Source organism: Cavia porcellus, unplaced genomic scaffold (genome assembly GCF_034190915.1).
Source record: "Cavia porcellus strain 051 isolate PalLab524CR breed Dunkin Hartley unplaced genomic scaffold, mCavPor4.1 scaffold_1, whole genome shotgun sequence".
In the NCBI taxonomy this organism is placed as follows: domain Eukaryota; kingdom Metazoa; phylum Chordata; class Mammalia; order Rodentia; family Caviidae; genus Cavia; species Cavia porcellus.
In genome coordinates, this window is record NW_026947484.1 from 194829588 (window position 1) to 194857157 (window position 27570).

Sequence of the window (27570 nt, forward strand, 5' to 3'; positions counted from 1 at the left end):
CATGTGCTGATGTTAAATTGGCAGACTTGCTCAGGTTGGAGAGTGAGGGCCACAGAGATGTGATTCATGCTCAGGCATTTCTGATCTCTGTCCAGACACCCAGTTGTGAATATAGGTATACTGTGGGGTTGGCTTACAGTTCCAGATTGAAGAAAAGGAGGTGTAGTTTAATTCTTAAAAACTAACCTTACTTTCAGGTTTGTTGGACTTTGCTGTTGCACAGTATTTACTAAAAGCAGATTTAATTATTAGCATTTTAGAATTTACATTGTCTTTTTGTGTTGGTGGTGTTTAGGAATCACTGAACCACTGGAGTCAAGGCTTGAAGATTTCTATGCAGGATCCCAAAATGCAGGTCAGAATAAAGTTTTGTAGGTAGAGTACAATTCATGTTTTACAGGATCACTCACAGAGGCCATGATTATAAATGAAATTAAAGAAGTGAGATTTGTTTTATTGGACTGTTCTGTGAGAATAAGTGGCTTCAGCAATAAGATAGCAACTGGAGTTTTTGGAGAGAAGTTAAGTTCTTCAAAAGAATATCCCTTTTTATTTATCTATGTATATATTTTATGTATTTTTTTCCTTTTTATGTTTGAATAAAATGGATTTTAAATAAAAAAAGTATATATTTAAAAAGTTAATTTTTATTAGTACATGTTTACAGTACATAATGATTACATTCATCATAGTACATTTTCTATTTTTAAACTTCTGGATACTAGTAAGAGAAGTCATATTAACCTTTGCCTGGGCCCTTTCAAGGGAGCATCAGGCACTGTATTGTGACTCTAGTAGCTCATTGACCTAGGACTAATACAGCCACCTTAGAGGAGCCTTTGAGGTCTGTTTCAGTTCATTCTGGTTGACAAGGGGCCAGGGCTGTAAGGCTCCTCAGAACTCATGCACATGTGTCCGTGTCTGATACATTAGATTGGATGTGTTTGAATTTATGCCTGCAGAGATTTCTTTTTTAGTATTGGGGCTTGAACCATGGGCCTTGTGCATGGTAGGCAAGTATTCTTCTACTGAACTACACTCCCAACTCTTTGTTTTATTTTGAGATATTTTTATTTTATTTTGATGTTTTGCTAAGTTTCCCAGGCTGGCCTCCAATTTAAGCTCCTGCCTCAGCTTCCTGAGCAGGTTGGATTATAGGCATGTGCCACTATGCCTGGCTTCCTGCAGGTTTTTAGCATCAGATCCATGAGCACTATTTTGTACTTTGCATCTTCTGTGTATTCTGTACAGTGTGGTGGTTGAAAGCAAAGACTTTGGAATCTGTTTGATCTGAATTGAAATCCTAGACTGTGTAATTATGTGACTTGTATTTAATAATTATGTGACTTGTATTTGGCATTCTCAATGTGTCTGATTCTCAGTGCTCTCATCTTTTAAAATTGGGATACTAAAATCTTGTCTGCAAGCTTGTTGTGGGGAATAATTGACTTAATGAATGTGACAGTATCTGGGACACGGAATATTCTTAGTAGTTGTTTCCTTTTTTCTTGTGCCCTTGTGGTAGGTTTACAAAGATGAACAGGTGGTGGTGATTAAGGATAAGTACCCTAAGGCTCGTTATCACTGGCTGGTCTTACCATGGGCCTCCATTTCCAGTCTGAAAGCTGTGACTAGAGAACATCTTGAACTCCTGAAACATATGCACACTGTGGGAGAAAAGGTGATTGCAGATTTTGCTGGGTCCAGCAAGCTCCGCTTCCGATTGGGCTACCATGCCATTCCCAGCATGAGGTAAGTGTTCTGAGTGGTGCTAGTGCCTCTTGGATTTGTGGAGGTGGTCAGCCTGGGCTTGCTGAGTGTACTAATTGCTGAGTTCAGCGCAGTTCTAAAAATTTTCAGGGTGAAGGGTGGTAGAGAATGATGAAATAAAAATGAGAGTCAGAATACAGAAAACTGAAGTCAGGTAGAGCCTCCTCTCCTGATTGGAGAAAAGGGACTGTTCAAAGACTGCTGTCTATTTGTTTACACACGCAGCAAGGCGATGTCACATGACACCACTCTGCCTAGCAACCTGTTTGCTTGGATTGCTTCAGGCTCTCCACATTGTTGGAGCTGGAGCGGCTTGTTCACGCGGCTTGCCTTGGGTGCTTTTTATTTTCTAGTCAGTCTTGCTCTAGTGCTGCACGTCTGATCGAGCTCCAACTTCGGCCACTTCCCACTACTGATAGCTTTGAGGCACAGTAGAGCAGGGTGAGATGTTTCTAAGGCAAGTGGGCTGAAGCTTCCACTCTTCTGCCTGACTTACTTGTGACCCTTGAGTTCCTGTTCTACCTGTAATTCAATCCCACGTAGTTCTTCATTCCTCTGAAAGTTTAGACCTTTGAGGGCCTAATGTGAACTAGATGAGGGAGCTTTTGTTACTTTTACCTGAAGAATTGTTGCCAGAGGCGTTTATTACATTTTTCAAAATCATCTGCAGCCAAACTGGGCATAGTGGCATATTCTTGTAATCCCAGTGCATGGGGCCCCGGCTGAGGCAGAATGATCACTGTGAGTTCAAGACCAGTCTGGGCTACACAGTAGGTTCAAAGCTAGCCTGTACTGCAAAGTGAGACCCTGTTTCAAAATATCTAACACAACAAAACAAAACAGTAACCCAAAATGATTGAAGATGGTTGTTTTGAGGGAAACAAACATTATAGACTTTTGTAATGACAGTTTAGTATATGTGAGATTTAAAATAATATGAAAAGAAGTGTAGAGGCTGTTTTCTTTTGGCATATACCCAGAATGATTTGGAAAGGAATGACCGATTCTTTTCAAACAGTGCAACCAGGCAGATCTCTACGGTTCTTTTGGGCTCAGTGGTAAGATAATCAGATTTTCAAAATTTGTAGAATTTTTTTGGTCCTGGGAATTGAACCTAATGCATGCTAAGTACACACTTGCTGCCACTTAGCTATGCACTTAGCTCCACTTTAAACCACTTTTAAACCACTTTTCAATGCACATACATTGCAATTAAGCCTATTCTCATTGTACAACTGTCAGCACCATCCATTTTCAGCATTTATTCATCTTCTTAAACTGATACTCTGCTCATTAAATTGTAATTCTCCACTCTCCCGCTCCTTAGTCTCTGGCAATCACCATTGTACTGTTTGTATTTGTGAATATGAGTGTTATGGGTACATCATATAAGTGGGATCATGCAGCATTAGCCCTTTGGTAACCAGCTTAATTCACTTAGTGTAAGACCCTCAGGATTCATCCATGTTGTGTCATGTGCTAAGGTTTCCCTCAGTTTTTTTTTTTTTTTTTTTTTTTTTTGTCTTTTTCTTTTTTATTGGTACCAGGGATCGAACTCACGACCGCACACTTGCAAGGCAGGCGCTTATGCCACTGAGCTAAATCCCCAGCACCCCTTCAGTTGTTTTTGAACCACCAACACTGACATTTTAGTTAGATGGTCAATTATTACTTAGATTACTGGCTGCTTTAACCAAATACAATCTTTCTACAGCTCTTCTCTCCCTTTCCGTATGACAGAGTCCTTGGCCACTAAGCCCTTTTCACATAGAAGTCATGATGCCTGAACCTTTCTCCTTTGTGACTGTGCTAAGGACCGTGTCAAGAGCAAAATGCATAGGCAGGACAGTTGCCATTTACATACCCTTTTATGATCACTATGACATAAAAGTTCTCAGTAAATCAGTGTGATAGAAAGGGAAAGTAAAAAAAAAAAGAAAGGGAAAGTAATAATTTTTTTCTGCAAATGTAATATTTTCAATTTAGAAAATGCAAAAATAAAGTATGAACGTGGGCGTGGTAGCACATGCCTGTGATCACAGCACTGAGGAGGTTGAGGGAAGAGGGTCTCTGCAAGTTTGAGGCCATCCTGGATTACAAAGTGAGCTCAAGGCTGCCTGAGCTACCCAATGAAACCTTGTCTCAAAAAGACAAAAGGGCCAAGAATTTAGATCAGCACCATAAGCACCTGCCTGGCAAGCTTGAGGTTGTGAGTTCAATCCCTGGTACCAAAAGAAAAAGTATGAAGCGGTGTAAAGACTTTTTCCATAATACCCACCAATAACTACACTGTAGAGTAGATCCTATTTTATGCATTGTTCCTATAGAATCTTTTTCTGCTTCAGCATCTAATCCAGGATTTCTTTTCTTTTTTTTGTGTGTGTGTGTGTCTCTTTTTTCATTTTTATCGGTACCAGGGATCGAACTCACGACCGCCTGCTTTGCAAGGCAGGTGCTTATGCCGCTGAGCTAAATCCCCAGCCCCTAATCCAGGATTTCACATTGTATTTATTTGTTGTCTCCTTAATCTCCCCTGATCTGAGAGTTCCTTTTCCCCCCTGGTATTTGTGATTTTTGCCACTACCACTTTTTGTGATACTGGGGATTGAATATAGGGCTCCTGCATGCTAGGCAAGCATTCTAGTGCAGCGCTACATTCCCAGCCCTTTTACTTTTTTATTTTTTGGCAATGGGAATTGTACTCAGGACTTGTGCTTGCCAGGCAGATGCTTGTGCTACTGAGCTATATCCCTGGACTGATCTTGACATTTTTTGATGAGTACTAGTTGGTTTGGTAGGATGTTTCTTAGTTTGGTTTGTCTGTGTGTTTGTGTGTGTGTGTGTGTGTGTGTGTGTGTGTGTGTGTGTGTGTGTTTGAGACAGAGTCTTACTGGCCTTGAGCTCACTTTGTAGCTCAAGCTGACCTCAAATTCACAGCAACCCTCCTGCCTCAGCTTCTCAAGTACTGAGATTATACAGATGTGCTACCACACCCAGCCTAATTTAAAAAAAAAAAGATTAGATTAAAGCTATTATTGTTTGCCAAAGATTTTTTGCTTGATGTTTATGATTGTGTCTCTTTCTTATGCGAGGGTTCATGTGTATGAGTCCAAACTGTTTCACCCATGAACATGATCTTTAGTTGGGTCCATTGTGTAGGAGCCTTGAGATTATTCTACTTTATAGCTGGGTAGCTTTCCACTGCATGAAAATACCATATCTTTCTTATCCATTCTGTGGTTGATGGGCAAGTTACTCTTGCTTTTTTTTTTCTTCTGGTGTCCTGTCACATAGAACAATTGTTTTCTCTCCTTTGATTTTCAGTCTGTGAATTTCCTTTCCAGTTAAATGTGTTTCTTGTGTACAGTGTATTGATGGATCTTATTTCTTGATCCACTCTTCCCATGCTTCTTTTTATCGCTGGCCCGAGGCAAGCTACATTGTGCTTCTTTGCATCATCTTGCAGCCAATGAGTTGTTATTTCCTGATTCGATGTTATTTTTAAGAGGTGGTTCCTTTCACAATCCTGTCTTCAAGGTTTGAAAGTCTATCTTTAGTGTCTTTCAAGTGGTTTTGCCAGCTTTCAATTGAATTTTTAATTTCCTGCATCTCTCTTTGAATCTGTTTCATGCATTGTAATTCCTTTCTACATTCACTCAAGGTTTCCATCATTTTTCTGTGCTCCTCTTTATTGCTGAACAGTTCTTTAGACCTGCTGAACAATTCTTTCAGTATGTTTGTGATTTCTTCTTTCACCTGAGACATTATTTCTGATTTGACTGCTTTTACAACCTTGTGAAGTTGTTTCCTTACTTCAGTTGCTATCTTCTCAGAAATTTCAGGAGTGTGACTTCTGTTTTCTTCCATGACTGTATCTCCCAGTCTTGTTCTGTGTGGGCTGGATGCCTGAGATTGCCTTTTGCTCCTTTATCTTGACATTCTCCCAACAAGCTGGTTGTGGGGCCCCAGGCACTTCCCATATTGGCTGTCCCTCCATGGTGTAGGGGGAGGGAACAGACACCTGGGTTCCTCTAACTCCAGATTTACAGGGCGGTAATAAGAAATGGACGAGGCTTCTCCAGACCTGTGCAGCTACACTAGGGTTTCCCTGATGATCAGGGGTGCGTGGGGGTGGGGCTGCTTCTCTCAACCTGTGTGTTTACACTGGGACTCCCACGATGGTGGCTGACACACAGGGGTGTATTTGTCTGATCCCGCTATTGGGTGATGGCTTCCCGAAGGAACCAAGGGCCTCCAGTGGTGCCCTACAGGTGCACAGGGCTTACCTGGTTGCGTGTCCCTGCTCCTGCTGGCCATCTGCAGGAAGGAGCCTTCCTTTGGCAGCTCCCTGCAGGTGGAGGCAGATCTCTGGTTGTCTCTGCCTGCGCTGGCCACTTTGGGAAAGGGACTTCCAGTGGTGGCATCTGGCAGGCAGAGGCAGATCTGTCTGGCTTCTCTGCCTGCTCTGGGAGCTTGTAGGAAAGGGCCTTCTGGTGGCAGCATCCGGCAGGCAGAGTAGAATATAAGTTCTATAAGGCCAAAGCCTTTCCCATTTTGTTGACTGCTAAATTCCCAGTACCTAAAGCAGTACTTGACTTTAGTACTTACTGAGCATTAAATATTCTTTTTTATTGACATGTTTCTGATACATAACAATTATATTCATTTTTTTTTTTTGGAGAAATATATATGTGCATTGTTGACCTTCATTCCCCCTCATTACTCTTCCTTTTCCCCCTTTCTCTAATTCCTTTCCGTCTCCAAAAAAATCTACACCTGTTTCCTACCATCTTCTCTTACTTTGCTTTTTATTTATATTTTAGGTTTCTTAAATAGGAGAAACCATGTGATAGTTAATTTTCTGTGTCTGACTTACTTCACTTAGCGTTATCATCTCAAGCTCTGTTCATTTTCCTTTGCTTATTATTAAGTGAGTGCACTGAATAAAATGGGCACTTTAGCAATATTGTGTGCATCCATACTTCGATTGTTTGTCATTTTAGCTAAGCCATAGTTTTGGTTTTTTTTTTTGTCTTTTTCCTTTTTATCAGTACGAGGTATTGAATCACGACTGCCTGCTTTCAAGGCAGGCGCTTATGCCACTGAGCTAAATCCCCAGCCCTAAGCCATAGTTTTTAATGAGTTTTTTTTCTCTCCACTAGCCATGTACACCTTCATGTAATCAGTCAAGATTTTGATTCTCCTTGCCTGAAAAACAAAAAACATTGGAATTCTTTCAATACAGAATACTTCCTAGAATCACAAGGTAAATAGTATTCTTTAATTTACACATTTGTTTCATTTTTTACAGCTGTTCTTATGCTTGATTCATTCATTTCCTTCCTTCCTTCCTTCTTTTTTTCTTTCTTTATTTGGGTATTGAGATTGAACTCATGACCTTGTGCTTGCCAGGGAGGTGCTGTGCTGCTGAGCTATATCCCAGCCTCCTAATTCATTTCCCTAAATAAACACATGGCCTCAAAAACCCACTGACAACTTTGTATTCCCTATAAAGAGGACACTATTCAAAGAAAGTAATATTTGACTTGTAAAATGATTGCTACTTTTCTGAGAAGCCTTCTGAGGGACCTGCTAAGCTATTATGTTAGGGATAAAAAGTATTGAATCTCATTGTGGCAACAGAAGACCTAAAGGTTGTTGTGAGAATTATTGGAATTTCATACTTGAGAAGGCTGTAGCAATTCTTTATCTCTTTTGCCACTGGTAGGGCTGAGTATGGGAGCTGGTTCCTCTTGGAGGGTGGCTAATGAACAGAGGAGATCTGTGTATAATTGAGGAAGCATTTCCTGGTGTGTACATCATGGAATTTAGTACTGAGATGTTAAGGACAGCAGCTGTCACTTACCAAGGCCAACCAGGGGTAAAGTACTGTGATAAGCTCTTAGCATAGTAACATGAAGTGGGTGCTAAATAAGAATGATATCTCAAGGGTATGCCGCTCAGATTTAGGATCTTATCAAGTTCGTGTTCCTAATGTGAAGTCTAACCTTCAGCTTACTAGTTTTAGGTAAGTGGCATATTGATTGAATTCATGTTTTCTCTTTTTGATTATCTTACATTGACTTTTTGAAGTAGCTAGGAGCTGAGCTTTTCTTCTTTGCTTGCAGCTGTGATCAAGATGATACAAGAGGCTGGCAGAGTGACTGTTAGAGAAGGGACATCTGAGCTCTTGAAGCTGCCTCTTCATTGTCATGAGTGCCAGCAGCTGCTGCCTTCCATTCCTCAGCTGAAAGAACATCTCAGGAAGCATTGGACAAAGTGATTCCACACAGCCTGAACTGCTGCCGCGAGCGTGGCCAATTGGAGTGAATTGCTGGCCTCCGTGCTGGGTTGCTTGCGAATGTCTACTCATTTCCTGAATTAAAACATGCTGCTGCAGGTTATTTTTTTTAGCAGTTTATTCTTGAGAGGCCACAATGTGGGGTGACTCAGAATAACTGAAGGGTTAGGAATTTGTAATTTGGGTTTTCCATGCACGTGTTCTCTGGTAAGCACAGCAGGGAGACTCGTGAGCACCATGTCCAGGACCCATGTCAGTCTAGTGGTCAGCTGCATTCAGACTTCCTGATAGTGCAGGGCATAGAAGCAGCAGGGTGGTGGTATGATTTTGTTCTCCTTCAGAGACACGTGATATCTTTTTATCAAAGTGGCTAGAATGATCCCTTGTTTATCCTAAAGGCTCTGAAGGGTTACAGTTCTTTGATCTTAATCTGTTTTGCAATAATCTGCTTCACTCCTTCATGGGGAGGCTTGGTTTATTCTGTCCCTTCTACTTCCTGCTATCCAAGGTCACCTAAGTACTTTCCTCTCAGGAAGTTGTTCCAGTCAGTTCTTCACTGTGAGCAGTAAGGTTAGGTGACTTTGGTGAGTAGAGTTTTGTTTCAGTGTCAGAGGCTGAAGCTGGTGAGGCTGGTTGGGATCTGTTGATTGGAAATAAAGTTCATTATGGGAGGCATCACTTCAAGGTAGTTAAAAATGGCTGGAAGGTCAGCTGACATGACAAGATTGGTTGTCACGCATGAAAATTTATATAGAACAGTTACATCAAGTTGGTTTTTTTAAAATATCAAACTAAGGGGAAATGTTGTTTTTGATATATTTTGGGATAGTTTTTACCTTTTCCCCTCTGTAATCCTGGGGATTGAACCAAGCAGGGCCTCTTGCATGCTAGGCAAATACTATGGCACTGTTTTACATCCCTAGCTATTTGAAAAATTTTATTTTGAGACAGGTCTTGTAAAGTTGCTTAAGGTTGTCTTAAACTTGTGTCTTCCTGTCTTTGCTTGCCAAAGAACTGGGACTACAACTGTATAGTACCTCACTTGACCTTGATTTTCACTTCTGAGCTCTAAACAAAAATAATACCCTTAACCTGTCTGGAGGAAAAAAACCTCAGTCCATAGAGACCCCATTTGACCTCATCTGTCACAAATAAAATGCCACAGAGGTTGTTCTTTGAGCTTGGGTACAGTAGTAATTAGTAGTAATTAATGATTATAGAGCTGCTATTTACCAATTCTTAGATGTTCAGCACTGTGCTAAACACTTTAGTTAAATTCTTATGTAATTGTCACTGTACATAACTAAGAGATAGGTACTATTTTTAAATCCCTTTAATTGATGGGGACCTAATACTATTATTTTTTGGGGAAGTACTGGGAATCGAACTCAGGACCTTGTGCTTGCTTATGCTGCTGAGCTATATCCCCAGCCCAAGGACCTAATATTTTGTTAATGGTACTGCTCTCCAAAGGGTCTTGGTTCTGATATATCAAATTCATTATTTTCCCTATCAGTTCAGTGCATGAAGGGTAGGGCTAGTCATCAAATATCATAGAACTCAGGGCCTTGGGCTTGTGTTAGTCAAAAGCTTCTATAGCACCTTACTGATTTCCCTGAGGCCAGCTGCTCCTTTGAAGCCCTTCTTGCCTATTTCTCATTACCCAGCATCTTTCAGATCTGTCCACTTTCCCTTCTGTACTCCAGGAATATAATAGTAACCTCATCAATCCACCTGCTTTAGCTTCTTTTCTCTGGCTTGACCCTGTACCTTTGAGCCTGGATAAACATTGTTTGAGCTTCTCTTGCAGTGGCTGTCCACTTACTCTGTGGCCTGAGGGCTTTTCCCTCAATCCAGCGGTACAGATTTGGATTCAGACCTGTGTGCCAGATCTAACTCTGCTGCTCAGAACTGAGGAGTCTTGGGGAGAAGTTCTGGAACTTCAGTATTCACATGTAAAAATGGACATAACAGAGCTGGGCTATAAAAGTTCAGTAGAATCATCTATGTATGGTTTAGCAGAGTGTCTAGTATAGAGAAGGTCCCTATAAATGCTAACTGGGAGCCCCTTTGCTTTTATTTTGGTGGCAGTTGGGAAAGAGAATTAACCTACTAGTTCTCTATGTATATCTGATGCCTTAGGGCTCTTAGACATTTTCTAAACATATACTCTATGAATTCCAGAGATTAGAATAGTTGGTTTTCCTTTAAAAAGTGTAAACATCTGGACTCTATCCTAAAACTGCTGAGTCTCAATCTTAGGGGCTACAAATAGACATTTGAAAACACTGAGGAGGATTTGAGAACTAAAGCATAAAAGAATCTTTGGATTCTAAGGACCCTGTACTTCTGAAACTTTTAGATTTGGCTGTGGCCTCTCCGCACACATGCCATTGTCTGGTTGGCTGCCTGGGCCATTTGCAGGCTTTCCTTCCCTCTGCAGGGTCAAGATTATATTAGGATCCAGGTGAGCTTAGTTGAAAGAGAGTGCCTGACTATAACAATGAGCACTTCCTTTCTACCAGGGTTAAGGGGGAGCTCTCGTGGTCCCAGGCTTTTGGGGGCCAGGTCTGGACAGATGATTGCTCCTCTCAGTAGCTCTCATTCTCTCTCCCTGTCCAGAGGTCAGTTCGCTGCTTAGCCTGGGACCCATGATGAATGCTGGCAGCCTTAGGCTCAGCATAATCATTTTTTCTTCTTCAGGGGTCTTTCTCTGAGGTTTTTAGATACAAGTGGTTCTTGCAGGGACCAGATCATACTTGAGATGATCAGTGAAGAGTTCTGCAGTTTCAGGGACGCTTTCTAGACCCTAGCAGCTGGCATTCAGTCACACAGTGGACATGGCTGAATATCAGATTCTGGGCTTACCTGTTAGAGTGGACTGCTTCTCTCTGCTCCCAGCAGCTCTAACTTGGATGCTTTCACAGGGTTCAGAAGATAATATAAATTAAATTCGGCAACAATGAACTGAAAATCATGAAGTCTGCTTTCCAGAATAAAGTATATTTACATTTTGTCTATATTATCAGGGAGCTTATTGTCATTGAAACGCTTCCATAGACTCCTTAGGTCTGTGAACCTCAATTTAAAAGTTTCTAGAAAAATACGTCATCACTATAAATTTGGGATGCTCAGGATGTCCAGGGTCACAGTGGGTCACTAGAGGTAGATCTCACCTTCAGGATGTTTCTGGGATGCTCTTTGATCTTGACGTTTCTCTCTGTCTTTTGTTGTGTGGATTTATGGTTGGAGATGGAGTTTCAGGCTGCTGGCTCATGTTTAGCCTCCATGCTTAATAGTGTCTTGAGACACAAGGAAATCTTCAGAGGATCTGAGGCACTCAGAACCTTAGCTGGCAGACTCTTCATGAGGTATTTAAAAGATAATCAGTCTTTAGGAAGATGAATGTCCAGGGAGACACTCTGTCATCTGCGCAGATAGCTCAGCAGCACTGTGCCTGTTTCAGGACAGTGGGAGGGGCAGTACTTGGGGACAGCATGTCAGGAGCACAAACTCTACCAAAGATAGCTTGTAGCAGTGTGTACTGTTAGTTTAAGACAGAGATCTTAACTGAGGCCACAGCCAATGTCCTTGAGAATTACAGAACATTTAATCAAACTTGAGATAAATTTCTCTCAGTGGCCTTTTAAAAATAGTTGTTGCAAGAGCATTATATTTAGCTTCCACCTTACTAACAATGCTATAAAATTTAGCATATTAAAGTCAAAATGAATACTAGGAATTGCAACCAAGGACAGACGGTCAGGCAGTGTACCATGTGAGATGTAATGAAGAAAAATTCAGGTGAGTGAGGTGACCACCTCTGTATTCTTTGTTTAGCTTGGCTACTCAGTGACCTTGAAAATTACATGTTTTTAGAAGAAAATATAATGACTTGGAGGGCCCAGAAAAAAGAAGTGAGAGACCGAGGTATACATTATATGTCTTACACCACTGTCTCCCATGTGGGCTATTTGTTATCACTGAAAATGTTCCTTTTCTATACCTACTTGACCCAGACTTATTGCTACATTACAGTTGATCGGTGGAGTCTTCTGAAGAGGAAGGGAGTACTGGTGGGAAAAGGGAGACCAAAAAGCAGTAAACACTTTTGTGATATCATTCGTGCCATTTCCTTTTTTTTTTTTTTTTTTTTTTTTTTGTCTTTTTTGAGACGGGGTCTCGCTGTGCAGTTCAGGCTGACCTTGAGCTCACTTTGTAGCCCAGGCTGCTCTCGAACTTGCAATGATCCTCCCACCTCAGCCTCTCGAGTGCTGGGATTACAGGTGGGAGCCACCATAGCCTGCTATGCCATTTCCTGTTAGAGGCCACCCTACAAGACTGCTTATCATAGTTGGGTCATCCCACAGTTTTATTAAAATAACAAGTGGAGGCAGCCTCTCCCTCAACAGTGCGGCCCTGCTGCCTGGGGAAAAAATGGGAAGGAGGCCATGCTCCCCACTCCATGGACAGCTGGCCTGCAGGGGTTGGGGGAGGGCTGGGAGGGAAGAACACGCCCTCTAAAATCCCTGTTGATTCAAAGAAACAGACTGAGATGATGACACCTGAACTAAAGAAACAACTTAACACTTGTATTGATTGACTTTGCAACCTAAAGCTGGTGGTTTGAGCTACAATTTTTTAAATTTGAAAAATGATAAAAGCAAGGAAAATAAAACACAAGAAAACCAATAAAAAATAAACCAGTAAAAATGATACAGGACTTCAAAACCTTGTGAAACCAACAATAGTTACCATAATGCCTTTTGTTGTTTTCAAAATAGCTGTAGATACTTTCAGACATAGTAAAAATCGAACAGATCAGTATAGAATATAAACAATAAAACTGAAACAGTGAATGCAATAAAGGACTTCAAAACAAGCCACCAGTAAATCAAATATGGCCACCATAATGTGTTTTGTTATCTTTGAAACAGCTGCTCCTACCATCAGATTTAACATAATCAAACAAAACAAAAGAGAATAAAATGCAGCCCGGCAAAACAATGAAGATGATACAGTTTCCCTGTTGGGATCACTTCTTGGTGAGGCCTGGATCTCCCCCACAGTCCGCAAGTGGCACGGACTTGGAGAGAGGCTTAGGGTGGCTGTTCCCATTCCGGCACAAGCTGGAGCACGGTGTTCTGAGCAGCTATTTAGAGGATAACAGTGTACAGTATGCTAACCATTGTGGATTGTCTCCAGTCTTATCACTTTTGTTGTTCTGTTTTATTCCCTTTAAAAAAAATAAGAAGTGGCTTCTGGGAGGTAGGGCTATGGGCTGGTGGGGCTGTAAAGACACAGGATAAGGAAAACCCCTCTGGAAGTGATAACACAGTTCTGCATTACTACAGTAGTGATCACATGAATTTGTACATGTGCTGAAACAGCACAGACCATTCTATTCCTGCCTTTAAAAAACTATACTAGTGCATGTGAAACACTGAAGCAGTTCCAATATGACTTGTAATGGGTTAACAGCATTGTGCTAACGTCTGTTTCCTAGGTTTGAGAATTATGTTACTGTTGTTTAAGGTGTTACCACTGGGAGGAGCTGGAGGAAGGCTACATTGATCTCTCTATGTTATTCTTGCAACTTCAATGTGAATGTAAAGTTCTTTGCTCAAACAAAAGAAAATTTAAATAACAAAAGTTAAATTTTATTTTTTCCAAAATAAAATCTTTTAAGAAGACAAGCAGAGAGCAGTGAGTGTGCTCAGCAGATGTATCGGCAGCCATGGCTACGGTGCACTGGCTCGGCAGATACTGAAGGCCAGCCTTCTCAGCTATGGGTTCTGAATCACTGCTGGGGTCTCTGGATTCATACAGTGGAGACACAACAACGGGTCACAATCAGCCCCGCGTCTTCTCCATGCCTGGCAATACCCCCAGGTGCCAAGCCCAGTTCTGCAACAGCCCTGTGCCTCGTGCTCAGAACTTACGACCTCAACCTTGATGGTCCTGATGTTCCCAGCGCTACCTCCCAGCCCACAAAACTGAGACTGCTTGGGAAACTACAGGTATCCTGATTCCAGTACACACTGGGAGGACACTGCTGCCTCTCTCCTGTTAGCATACCGCTTTGACTCATGCACTTGCTAGGAGATGTCCCAAATGGGTAACCCACACCACCCTGTAGCTCCTTAACACACAGAGGCCACTGTCTTACAATCCAAAGTGAGGTTCTACAGAAGGCTTGAAAATAGATCAGAGCCTCCTTTATCTAAAGGACAAGTAGAGCATACTCTGCAAACAGCCTGAAGGAAGGGAAGTAACCTCAAAATGCCAAAAAGATGTTGTGTAGAGCATAGTGTAAGCAAGTGTCTCAAAAGTCAACATAGCTCAGACTGTTTGCAGAGTACCAACCATCACGTGGTTGCAGGGGAGCCAGGACCCGGTCCTCTGCAGAGGTACTTTCTGTGCACTCACCTGCACCTGCACGTTCATGATGACCACTGTGTTCGATCTGTTGCACACCACAAAGTGCTCTGGGTTTTCGGAAGCAGAATCACACTGTTGACAGTAATGTTGGTCCCCGCAGTGCTGCCTAGGGATTTAAAGGTATTTGAACATTCTGTGGTCTTCATGTTCCAGATCTACCACGCACAAAAATTTCTAATTTTATGACTTACAAATTTCAGTTATTATACTTTTTTTTTTCTTTTAAGATTCCGTCTCGGTTCGGGCTGGCCTTGAATTCACTATGTAGTTCAAATTGGTCTGAAACAGTGATCCTCCTGCCTCAGGCTCCAAAGTGTGGGCTTTGCAGGCATATGCCAACACACCTTGTAGATTACTATAAAACTGACTCAAAGCTTGTTGCTTGATTCTAAGTACAATCAAATAACCAGGATTGCCAAGTATATGGTAAGTACTTCTATCTGCTGATTAACTGGAATAAACAAAATGAAAGTCACACTGGGTATGGTGGCAGAAACCATGATAGCTATAGTCACTGCTACTTGGAGCTGAGGCAGGAGGATTACAAGTTGAAGCCCAGCCTAGCCTATTTAGTGAAACCCTGTGTCAGAATAAAATAATGGCTGAGGATATAGTGCTCAGAAGAAGAGCACTGGCCTAATATATGTGAGGCCCTGGGTTCAATCCTTAGCAGTGGAAAAAAAATACAGTCACACATTTAATAATAATCTTTCAAAATCTATGATCTTTTCTTGTAAATTTTTCCCTAAAGAGAAGTCCTACTTTTGTCTTTGAAATGAAATTACATGTCAACACTGCTACTGTTTTTTTTTTTTTTTTTTTTTTGTCTTTTTCCTTTTTATCGGTACCAGGGATCAAACTCACAACTGCCTGCTTGCAAGCCAGGCGCTTATGCTGCTGAGCTAAATCCCCAGCCCCTACACTGCTTCTGTTATAAAGTGACCAGAAGGTTACTTCGTCTGAAGATCAAAACTAAAGGGAAAGTTCTTAGGCTGAGGACCCTGTCCTCAAATTCTGATTTGGGAGATCTAGAGGCATAGACTTTTTAAAGAAAGTTGCACCAATGGGTCTAATGTGCAGCTTGTGCTGAGACAGGATCAGTCAGTAGCGCTCACCCAAGGATCAGTAAAGTGAAAGCCGCTCAGCCACCTGTTTCAATTCTCCCGGTTTTCCTGGTGTCCTGGGCTCTGATGAACTCAGGAAGTTAAATTAGCCCAGAGGTCTGAGGTGTGCTTAGAGAAGAGATGGATCAAACACCGCATGGCACCATCCAAATACCACTCATCTCATGAGGCACTGCCATGCCTGACACAGCTTGGCACAGCATAGATGTTCAATAAATTTTCATGAGCAGAAGGAAACAGTTACCCTATGAGTGCCCTAGTGTAAAAGCCATCACCTGCCCCAATCCTTCTGCTTCCAGATTGCCTATAAGAAAAAATGAACATTGCAGGGGTCAAGAGTTCTAAAGCCTTTCAATGTTTTCTGCTCAAAAGGCCCATGAGGTGCTTCACCCACTCATGGCAGAACTAAGGAGAATGAACACAAAACAAAGAGGTCTACACAAGCCACCTCTAGGTGGCATTTACAACCTGAGGCCCCCATGTGCAGTGCAAAGGGGGCAAGCCCCTTCCTAAACTAAGAGCCCTGTGTGTCTTCCCATTCACCTCCAGGGAGAGCACAGCCCTGCTTTCGTATTTCTGGTTCACTCTTAAGCCAAGCACAATTTCAGATGGTGGTCTGCCTTCTGAGGGCTGTGTTAGCATGTCTAAATCAGCTACCACAATAATTTAATTTAAAGGAAATAATTTAAAGGAACCAGGTTCAGAATATGAACGAGTGTGTCAAAGATCTCCAGCAATATTCTGTTTTTCCTGTCTTTTCCAGGAAGTGAGCCCCTCTCTTTAAAAAATTAAATCCTTTGAGGGACTGACAGTCCTCTACTTTCAGGCAAGAGGTAAGAGCAGTAAGCAACAAGAGACAGCTTAGTTCTACCCCGTAACCCCCCCTGATCCTCTATAAACACCTAGGATGGTCCTAAACTCGGGAGTTTGGGAGTGGGTGAGGCCACGCAACAAAAAGATGTATTTATCTGGCCACTGCGCCTTTTGTGGATTCGGCTGTGAGTAGGCCATGTTATGGCCAGGTAACATTTAAGCACTCTACTTCTGAATGGGGGATCATGTACATTTGGGATTTCACACGTCTGCTTCTTCTCTGAACATGATGAAGTGTGTTTGGATTATAAAGGTTTGACATTTGGGGTCCTCAAGCCAACAGATTGCCCACAGAATATTAATCTTGTCTCAGAAACAGCTTACTAGCAAAAGGGTTTATTCCACCATAATTGTCACCATTAGCACCACTGCAGTCTCCTCAAAGGCAAAGACAAAACAAGGAGCACAAATGAACCAGTAGAAAATAACCTTTACAGTGCCATCAGAGGATGCACTAATAATATAATGTACATCTTGTGTAAATGTTGCTTCATTAACAAATGAGGAGGGACTTCCGGAAGAACATGGCGGATAGTTAACAGCAACTACCGGAGGCTCTCTGAAAGGCTCGGCTCAGAAATCAGGAATGATGCGGACTAAGGAGACACGAACCAGTAGAGATATGCTCTGCTGACTCAGGAACGAACTGGGCTGAGAGAAACCAACTTGGAATGCAGTCCTGGCACTAAAATAGGAACAGAAAAGTCTCGGTGTGGAGGCTGGACCCCGCGCCATTGGAAACCGCGGTTTGGATTTCCCGCCGCTCTGCGGCTGGCTGCCTCCACAGCGGCTCGGCAAGGAGAGACACGCAGAAGCTCTGGGAACAGGAGTCTGCGAACGGAGTCGAAAACAGGACGGACAAGGAGGCGCACACTGACTGGTGGCGAGGTGAGTGAGAGAAACTGACACTCCACCACAGTTTGACTCCAGTGGAGGACTTTCTGGGCTTGGGCAGTCCTGTAATAGCAGGGCGTGGTGGCGACTCCAGCCACACATTCCCCTCTCGGACGGGATTGGTGAAAAGTGCCTGGCCTGCATGACGCTGCTGGCGGACTCGGTAGGCTGGCCTAACCCAGATCCCAGAGCCTGACAGTGGCCCGGAGGGGTCACTCCCGCGTAGGCTGCCTAGTCCGTAACTCCCTGGTACGCAGCGGTGGGCGGGAACACCTAGCCAGCGCAATTTGATCAGGCTGTGGCTGACAGGCAGGGAAGCTGGGCCTCCTATGTAAGCTTGCATTTTATAAGGAACGGAGAAAATGGGGAAGGGAAGCAACAAGAAAGGCTCCTCGGCCCCCAATTCTGAGAAACAGGCAATAGCGGACACCGCACCAATAGACATTAAACACCATATAGAGAGCCTCATAGACCAATTCAGGAATGAAGTTATCAATGACCTGAAGCTAGAAGTATGCAGAATAGTTAGAGAAATGTTAAGCACCACCCAGGAAAAAACAGATGGTGGAATGGAAGAACAGAAAAAGAGGGGAGAATTGTTTGATGGAGAAAACAGAGAAAGCATAGAGTACGTGAAGCAGGTTCAAAGGGACTATCAAGAAATTAAGAAGTCTATCCAAGACTGGCATAACAGCTTGAAAGAAACTAAGGACAGACTATCTGAGCTGGAGGGCAGACTTGTAATTTGGGAGAATGAAATGAAAAACTTCTTAAAAATAACAAAGAAACAAACAGCGATAATACAAAGACAAGAAGATGATAAGAGGAGCCATAACTTAAGGATTAAGAACATAAAAGAAGAAGTAGGGACACAAACAAGTGAACTACAAAAGCTACTCACAGAAATAATCCAGGAGAATTTTCCTAATTTAGCAAAAGGTAAAGATACTCAGGTGTATGAGGCATACAGGACCCCAGCTACCTACAACCCTAACAGAGAAACACCCAGGCATATAATAATAAAAATTCCAGAAATTCAATACAAGAACAGACTATTAAAAGCTGTAAGAGACAAGAAACAGACCACTTACAAGGGAACACCCATCAGAATTACAGCAGATTTCTCTGCACAAACCATCAAATCACGAAGATCATGGGGGGAAATAATTCAAGCTTTGAAAGATAATAATCTCCAGCCAAGATTGAGATATCCTGCACAACTGTCCCTGGAAATTGATGGAAAAACAAGGTGCTTTCAGGATAAAGAGGAACTGGGGGAATTTGCAACCACCAATTCAACCCTACAGAAAGTATTGCAGGATATTCTAAAAAAAGAAAAATACAAAGAACCCAGAAATGGTGGCGGGGAGGCCACAACGAATGGAGCAGAGAACAAAATGAAGAAGACAAACTGACAGCTACTGACAGAAAAAGAGCTCAACAGAAATGAGACAGAGAAGATTGGATGATAGGAACAGCTATTTTAGAGAAAATGATATCTTAATAGGTAATACTGATTTAGTATCATCTTGTTTTGAAGTCTCATCTAGCTTTTATTCTTCTGTCTCCAATGGTCTAAACAGGTTGTATCATATTGGATTTTATTATGTACGATAGTATAAGCAAAAACCTTTTAAAGACAAGGAGATTATACAGAAACCATTGTTCATTTTCTGTTAGTCGATTCTAAATACTCTGTAATGCTGTCATTCTCTTAAATGGTTTTACATTGTTTTGATATACTTAATGCTACAGTATATGAAGTTGTACTCAAGGACTTCAAGGAAAGAGTCAATATGGTAACTACTTTTAGGTCGGAATTATCTGGTGGTGAAACACTATTCTGCTTAAATGGTTATGTTTTGATCTGCGCTGTTTTGCTGTTATGCCTTCTTTTTTTCCCAATCTCCACTCCATTATTTACTTTTTTATTTTTATCCGTTTAATTAAAGGGAAAAAAATAGGAGGATATAATATTGTAACCCACTTTGACTTTCTATTATCTCGATTTGAAGCCCTGTATTACTCTCACCATCTTGTTTTTGACTGATGTTCCCCTATTCTGTTTTGATGGATAGTATCAGGTTCGAAAGTTTAGGCATCAGCTGAGAAGATAATGAGATTCATTATAACGCCCATTCTCGTTGACTTTTATCTACTTTTGAAGACCTACAATGTCTCCAATGTTTTGTTTTTTTCGGTTTTGTTCTTTACTATTTTGTTCAATTGTATTATAACTAGTGATATAGGCAATTCTATTAGAGATAGCGGGAGGCATTATGGTAACCATTGTTGATCACCTTGTATTATGTTTGTACATTATCTATTATGTGCACCCTTTTGACTTGACCGATTCTGTTCTGTTATGTCACATTTGGTTTTACTCTCTTCCAAAAAAAGCAATAAGAACCGTGGGAGCAATGAAACCCAAAATGTGTAATGGTCATTGTACAAAAGAGAGGAAAAGAAAGTGCTCTAAACGATATAACTGCATGTATATTTAAGTGTATAAGATAGAAAATGATATCACAGAGTTTTATTGGATCATTGAACAGAACTGTTTGCAGTATCATTGTTGGAATGTCCACTCTACAAGCTTTGGTCTTGTGACTTGAACAATTATTTTTGAGATGGCAATGTGTAATCCATTAACTAGTGATTTCCTACTGTTCATTTTTTCTTCTGTAAATCTGTACAACTTGTACCCTTTCACTTTTTTTTCTTTTCTCCTTAAATAAAAACAAAAACAAAAACAAAAACAAAACAAAAAAATGAGGAATGACCGCGGAATTCCTTCAAGGTTTTCCCTGATTTTAACCCATGAATTCTATCAAAAGAACAACTAATATTCCATATTTATAGTTGAGACCAAGGATTGAATGTATTTTGGGTGAATTTTAGAAGCTCAAAAGATAATATTAAATGAAGAAAAAGGGCCATGCAGTTGTGTATACAATATATTTGTAACTATGTGAAATAATGAAACTGCCCCCCAAATTACACTAATATAGGCTGTCGAAAAGCATCACTGATAGAAGCTTCTCCTCAGGGTCAGACCTCTAAAACACTAGTAAACAAGATTCAGCATCAGGAAGTCTCAGCTGAGTCCTGGAATCTTACTTGTAAACATATTTGACCGCCAGGTGGCAGCATTTGTACAGTAAATCTTTTCTAATCCAAAGGGTTTTTTTTTTTTTTTGGTTAGTTTTGTCGGAAGTCTTTTTTTTTTTAAAGACATTTTATATAACTTTTATATTTTTGAATCAGTGCTTCAAAATAAAAAATGAAAGGGGATTTCAGTAAGGCTGATGTAGCTTAGCTGATGTATTGAGATAATGTGAGGGGAAACCAATGTGAAGATAAGAATACGGAGCAAACACATTTGAATGGCAGGGAGGCAGTTTGACTAGGAGGAAATAGAGCTTAAAGTTGAAGAGTGTAGGGCTGAGGCCTGATTTTGGCACTCGTGTGCTAAAGGCCTCTAGAGGCATGCCATATGCATGGTTGGTAACCACTGAAGATATGCTGGCTCATTTCTTCCCTTTTTTTTGACCCTAAGTCAGTGATGCTTTTTTCTATCCCAGGAATACCTGGGGATAGCCCTGGGAGAAGATACTAGGCATACTCTTGAAAACTGGCCCAATTTTTCTGTAGCTATGTTTGCTGTTAAGTTGCTGATAATCAAATGTTACAGGAAGCACTGTCAAAGTAGCACAAGTGATGCACGGACAGGGACAGGGGCCGGTTCTGCATTTTCCTTCCATCTTATTTCTTGCCAGTTCCTCACAAACCTTCCTTCTGATAGAAGGACTTGCTTTCATCTGTGTTCTCCAGAGATGTCTTCTGCTTCAAAGGAGACAGAATAATGTCCTAATCCTATAAAGCACCAGAATATTTAGCAGGAAAGGACTGTATACACTTAAAGTAACCATAATTTGAGGGAGTCACAAATCTCGTGGATTTGGTGAAAGTTTTGGACTTCTCCCCATACAGTTTGTATGTAATTTCAAGGGAAGCACTACAAAAATCAGTTATCCATGGACACTGTAGGGCAGGTTAGCAACTAATATGTGAGTGGAGTGTGTGTGTGTTCCACAGAGCCTGATTAATTTTGAATAAACTAGTAGGACATTTTTTCCAAACCACATAGAGAAAATTGTTCTGCTACTAGTGGCATGGTATCTATTTCCCCTGGAGAAATGAGACAGATTTTTAATTTCTTGCTTGGACAATCTGTCAAAATTCTAGTAGTACCTAATGTCCTTTTGAAGACTGAACATAGAAGTAATTGTTACAGTAAAGTAACAAACTTTTAGCCCTGTTAAGCATCAAATGTGCTTACATTCCCAAATTCATGCTGAAAGAAAATATCCTAAATGTTAACTAGTGAACCTCTTTACATAGAAAGAATATAGTTTAAATTTTTTTTCTTTTTGGTACCGGGGATTAAACTCATGACCTCACACTTGCCAGGCAGCGTTTATGCCACTGAGCTAAATCCCCAGCTAAATCTTGTTATGTTGTGCATATTTCTAAGTTGGCTACAGTGAATACATATTTGGGAATATGAAAAACCTCCCCAGTTTTATTGAGAAAGTAATAGATTACAAAAGAATGCAATTGTCATTCAGTTATATTTATACCTGATAAAACAAAAATGGCTAATGATTTGTGTGGCATATCAGGGCCACTCGTGACCACTCTCCGGAGTCAGTCACCCTATAAGACTAATTTCAAAGCCAGCTCTAATGAAGTTTGAGGATGGCACACATGAAGGTAATTCTGGTTTTCCTATCACTAGATCTACAAAAGTATCATATTTTTTGTTTGCTCTAATCTTAATCTCTCCTGTTTCTTAGAGATACCAAATACATTTTTGTTATTCAAAAATGTTATTCATAACAATATCCAATTTGCAGTTATTAATGTCTTTTAGCACCTGTTAGGGTTTGTATCTAAATGTCCCCCTAAGGCCTTTGATGGTTGTAGGTGGGACTTTTCAAAGTGACTGGATCTAGAGCATGTGATGCTGGGACTGATTCATGGTAGAATTCTAGGATTAAGAGTGACCCACACTGGGTGTGAGTGCTACCCTTGCTAAGGACAGGTAGATTGGATACAGGGGACAGAAAGTGGGCTGTTGTTGTGTTTGTTGCTTAATGCTTGCTGATTTTGCTGTCTTTTGCCCACCATAAACTTTTTTGTCTGTGATGCCCCTCTGCCATGCCACCTTACTTTGGAGCCAGCCAATTATGAACTAAAAACTATCATAAACTCTGAGCCAAAATAAACCTGTCCTCCTTTGAGTGTTAGTTATTTTGTCTCAGCAACAAGAAAAGTAACTAAGAAGCACTCTTTGGAATCCTGTGGTTTCCCTTGTGTGTTACGTTATGTGACATTTTATATTAAGTTTCCAGATGTTAAACCTCCATTAAATTTTGGGGGAAGCTTTTTGGTTTTCTAGGGTTACTCTTTCAACATTGACTTTGACACCTTCAAGCATTTGTAATGGGGTAAGGATGACGGTTTAGATTCATAGATTGGTTTATATGTTAATGTTAGTCTGCTCCCCAGAATTTTTTTTTTTTACTTTTCTTTTATTGCAAAACACCATTTATTGATCACTTTTCTAAAAAAACACAACTATGAGAACAGAAAATGTCTAAGTCTCACCAACCCTTGCAGGACAGAAAGATGCCCTAACAAAGTCTGACAGTGGCTCTACCTAACGTCTGGCTTCCTTCTCACTCCACAGCTACATGTTTTGTCCCCTCTGACAATGGGAAAGAAACTGGCTAGAGGATTCACGCACAAGAAGATCACAACAGTTCTAAGCCTATGAATGTCATCCACTTGTACATTCTGGTTTGTGACTGAGACATGGATCAGGTCAGCACTGTCAAACACCTCCGCCCAGCTAAGCATACTCTCATGCTTTGAAGTTACCTTTGGGACTCACTCTGGCTTCTGTTTATCCCAGAGTGCAAACTCTATAAAATCCATGTGCAGTCTCCATCTCTAAGTATACAAGTTTGTTTCAGGATCACGTCACACTGCTGCAGTGTTTCTGATTCTGCAGTGTTTACTAGGTGTCTCTCCATTGGACAGGCAGCTCAAACTGCGACTGAGCAGGGAAACAGGAACAGCGCTCCCACAGCAGACTGGCTCCCATTCAGTGTGCGCGGGGTGCTGTGGTCAGAGTAGAGCTCTGAAAGGTGTGTGCCAGGCCTTAGGAGGTGTCCTGGGACACAGCGGGAGGGTCCTGGCTCTCGGGCTCTGGAGCGGGGGCCGGCACGGCTTCCCTTTTCTTGGCCGCCAGGAACTCGTGGATGGCTTGCTCTATCTGTGGCCTGAAGATGTGGTTTAGCTTTGGGTCCACCACCTGAGAGATGGTCCTGTCCACGCCTCCTTCCAGCATCCCTGACTGCACCATGCTCTGCCTCAGGCTGTTCCGCAGCCGGTTCTTGTTCATCGTCGGGCTCCATTCCTGTTGGTCCAGATGCGTGGACACAAAGTTGTCCACCTTCTGCCTCAGGTTCTGGTAGGCCGGCTTGGTGTCCACGTCGGCCAGGCAGGCCCTGCGGAAGCTGTCGAACAGGCCCTGGCTCTTGAGCTGCTCCACGATGAGCGCGACGAGCTGGGGGTCGCCGGGGGGCAGCGAGGCCGGGTTGACGGGGCCGCCGCTGGCTGGCCCGGCCGCCCCCCCTCCGCCTGCCGCGCCCGGTGCCCCGCCGCCGCCCTCTGCCATGCCAGCGCCCGTCCAACGCCCGACCGGTCGGCCGGCAGGGGGAGCGCTGTGGGCGGCTGCTCCGAGGCTAAGGCCTCGAGGACGCGAAGGCGGTTGGAGGCCCGGGAAGCGGCAGCCACGGTGCTGGCGGGAGTGGGGAGGTGGGGGTGGGCAGGGGCTGGGGGTGAGCTGGGGGGGGGGTGGGTCACCGAGGCAGGACCACCCGCCAGAATAGCTTTTACTTTGCAAAAACCCGACATGTAAGATTTACACCTGTTTATGTGCTGTCACTTGATGGCCTGGTACTTGGATACACCGTGTAATGTTCAGATTGAACATCTCCTGCCCAAACATTTATCCTTATTGTGATGAAAACATTCAGACTTTTTGTGCCTTTGATGAAAACATTCTTTAACTTTTTGAAGTACACAGTATTGTTTTAGGCAGCCACTGGTCCGGCCTCCCCTCTCCCAGTCTCTGGTAACTGACTGTGCTGTCGTCTTAGCAAGGTCAGTGTTGAATCCTGGGGTGAGAGTGCACACTGTCTGTCTTTCTGTGTCTGGACTGTTTCATCGAACTAGTGCCCTCGGTTCGTTCCTGTTGCCTCACCTGGCAGGGTTTCATCCTGCATTAGGGCGTACAGTCCTCCGCCGGGTGTACGCTCCATAGTTTCCTTATTCACTCGTCAGCTGAGGGGCACGTAGGTTGGTTCCATTTCTTGGCTCTCGAGAATAGTGCTGCAAACAACATAGAAACGCAGACATCTTTTTGATACACCGACTTCATTTTCTTTGGAAGCATACCCAGTAGCAGTATTACTGGGTGATATAGTAGTTCTATTTTTAAGTTTTTGAAGACTGCTCATACTGCTTTTAATAATCCTATAATGACTGTACTAATTTACATTCCCACTAACAGTGGGCAAGTGTGCCTTTTTTCATTTTCTTTTCAACACCTTTCTTTTGGTCTTTTTTGGTAATTGCCATGCTAATAGGTACAAGATAATATCTCATTGTAGGTTTGACTTATAGTTCCCTAATGAGTAACAATTTTAAGTGTTTTTCATATAGCTTAGCTATTTATATGTCTTCTTTTGAGAAATGTCTATTTACGTCTGTCATGCATTTTATTTTTTATTTTTTTAAAATTTTAAAAATTTTATTTGAATAAGACAAAGCAAAACAGAACACGGGTAGAAATAGCACATACTTTACAGGAAAAAATAAACAGTAATAAATCACTAGTTGATGTTTATATATTGTCCTTTTACAAATAGTTGTTCAAGATACAAAAGTGGAACATATAAATGGGAATTCAAACAGAGAGACTGCAAATAGTTCTGTTCAACTATCTAACAAAAACTTAGTAATATGGTTATCAATCCTATACAATTAACATGCACACTTTTATCCATATCTTCATTTATGTTGAGATTAAACAAACCAAAGCAGACTAAAAATCACTCTGAGCAAAGAATAATATTTCTGGATTTCACATCATGACACTCCAGAATCAGCACTGGGTACTGCAGTGTCTTTTTTTCCTTCAAAGTATTTGTTCATTTCGTCATGTGTCATAAGGTCAGTTCTCATAAACTGTTTATAGGTTTTACGCAAGCATGAGTCTTAACATGTATTTCTATCCTTTCTATATTAGAGGGAGAAACACAACAAAGCAGGACAGAACAAAATATATTCCTATAGACACCTAAAACTAAAAAGACATATAAAACTGCTGTACAAGGAGTTCTACCACGGTTACTGTGTTGTCTCTTGTTATCATCAACAGAATTGGCTATATCATCAGATATAGTATAGTTAAATATATCTTTACATAACAGTATTAATAGAAATACAACTTTGTAAATAGTATAGAACTACAAAAACAGGTAGTAATCAAACCAGAATGGGTATCATAGTCAATCATTTTCATTGTCATTGCCTAATACTCTCAGACTTGATGCTATCAGTCATAAGAGTTTTGAATAAAATATGATGATAGCAAACAGCAATCAAACAAACCAGATTTAACTAAGATCAGTCATAATAAAACAGTATACGTTATACAGGGATCTAGATTAAGTTAACAGGAAATTAAAGATAATTACTGTACTATATCCTGTTATTTTGGGTATAGCTGTCTGTGCCCTCAGGATCTAGTGCAAGTAGATAAACTGGGACAGAGTAAGTTCTATCTAAGCAGAGTGGTGCGAGTAATATGGGTTTTAATTCCTGATACACTATTAGCAATATCTTCTGCTGTCTTCTTAAAGACTGTTCCTTCCCTTTCACTCCCCCAGGGTGTACTGTGCATTTTTGGGTCTCCCCAACACCCTTGGTTTTATATTGCGGGGGGGGGGACAACCTGCTATTTACCTAAGTGTTTTAGAACTTTCCTACTCCTGGGCTTGATCTCTAGTTGTATTTCTTTACCTATTAAAGCCTGTCTTTCCAACCTATCCGTAAATACTGGTCCAGTTGCCCCTATTACTTTCTGGTTCCCTATCACATAGAGTTCTGTTTTCTCATATTTGATTTTTGGTTCATATACTTCTTTAGCTTAATTATATTTCTTATAAAGAGCATCTTGGTGGACCCTACCTCTTAATACACTCTACCTGTGATTCTTTTTCTCTTTAATTTAGTGTATCTAGGCCATCTATATTAGAAATTACATCCAATCTTCTCTGCCTCATTTCTGTTGTGCTCTTTTTCAGTCATTAGTTGTCTGTCTGTCTTCTTCATTTCACTTTTTGCTCATTCACTGGGGCCTCTGCCACTGTTCCTGAAATCTTCTTGGTACTTTCCTCTCTCTTTAGAATGTCCTGCAGTATTCCCTGTAGAGTTGGATTGATGGTTGCGAATTCCCCCAGTTCTTTTTTATCTTGGAAGCATCTTGTTTCTCCATTAATTTCTAAGGACAATCTTGCAGAGTACATCAATCTGGGCTAGAGGTTATTTTCTTTCAGGGCTTGGAATACTTTGCTCCATGCTCTTGTCGATTTAATAGTTTGTGTCGAGAATCATTGTGCCGTAATTCTGATGGGTTTTCCTTTGTAAGTAATCTGTTTCTTGTCTCTGACAGCTTTTAATATTCTGTTCTGATATTGGATTTCTGGGATCTTGATTTTTTTTCAATTTAAAGAGAAAAACAAAACAAGACAAAGCAAGACAGTAAAAGGCTACAAGTAATACAGAATTTCAAGAGAAAAAATATACAGTAAGAATTCACTAGTAAATAGATTGCATATTGTCATCTCAGAAACAGCTGTCCAGGTTACAAAATTAAAGCATACAAAGTGGACATTAATGCAGTGAGATTGCAGACAGTTCTGTTCAATGATGCAACAAAAATTCAGTAATATGGTTTTCTATCCTTCACTCTTAAATACTCTTGCAGTTGTATCCTTTAGATCACTTTCTTTCCTCCCTGTTTTACAC

General features: G+C 41.4%; 2 protein-coding genes across 15 annotated transcripts in view; one reads left to right on the top strand and one right to left on the bottom strand.

Moving 5' to 3' along the window:
* The window catches only part of Aptx (aprataxin), a 46484-nt gene extending 32717 nt beyond the window's left edge, over nucleotides 1–13767 (top strand). For all 14 annotated transcript variants that reach the window (XM_063226705.1, XM_063226700.1, XM_003470826.4 and 11 more), the window contains 4 exons: nucleotides 296–355; nucleotides 1526–1752; nucleotides 6933–7036; nucleotides 7899–13767. In XM_063226705.1, the coding sequence (XP_063082775.1) occupies nucleotides 296–355; nucleotides 1526–1752; nucleotides 6933–7036; nucleotides 7899–8053 (546 nt within the window). In that variant the 3' untranslated portion in view covers nucleotides 8054–13767. The remainder of the gene's footprint in view (nucleotides 1–295; nucleotides 356–1525; nucleotides 1753–6932; nucleotides 7037–7898) is intronic.
* Nucleotides 13768–23024: 9257 nt separating this feature from the next.
* Nucleotides 23025–24151, bottom strand: LOC100721613 (biorientation of chromosomes in cell division protein 1-like). The gene has a single exon (XM_063240552.1). The coding sequence runs from the start codon at nucleotides 24149–24151 to the stop codon at nucleotides 23633–23635; it is 519 nt and encodes a 172-aa protein (XP_063096622.1). The 3' UTR covers nucleotides 23025–23632.
* Between the last annotated feature and the right edge of the window lie 3419 nt (nucleotides 24152–27570).

Coding starts and splice junctions, on each gene's coding strand:
- LOC100721613 (XM_063240552.1), bottom strand. CDS start 24,151: ATGGCAGAGGGCGGCGGCGGGGCACCGGGCGCGGCAGGCGGAGGGGGG.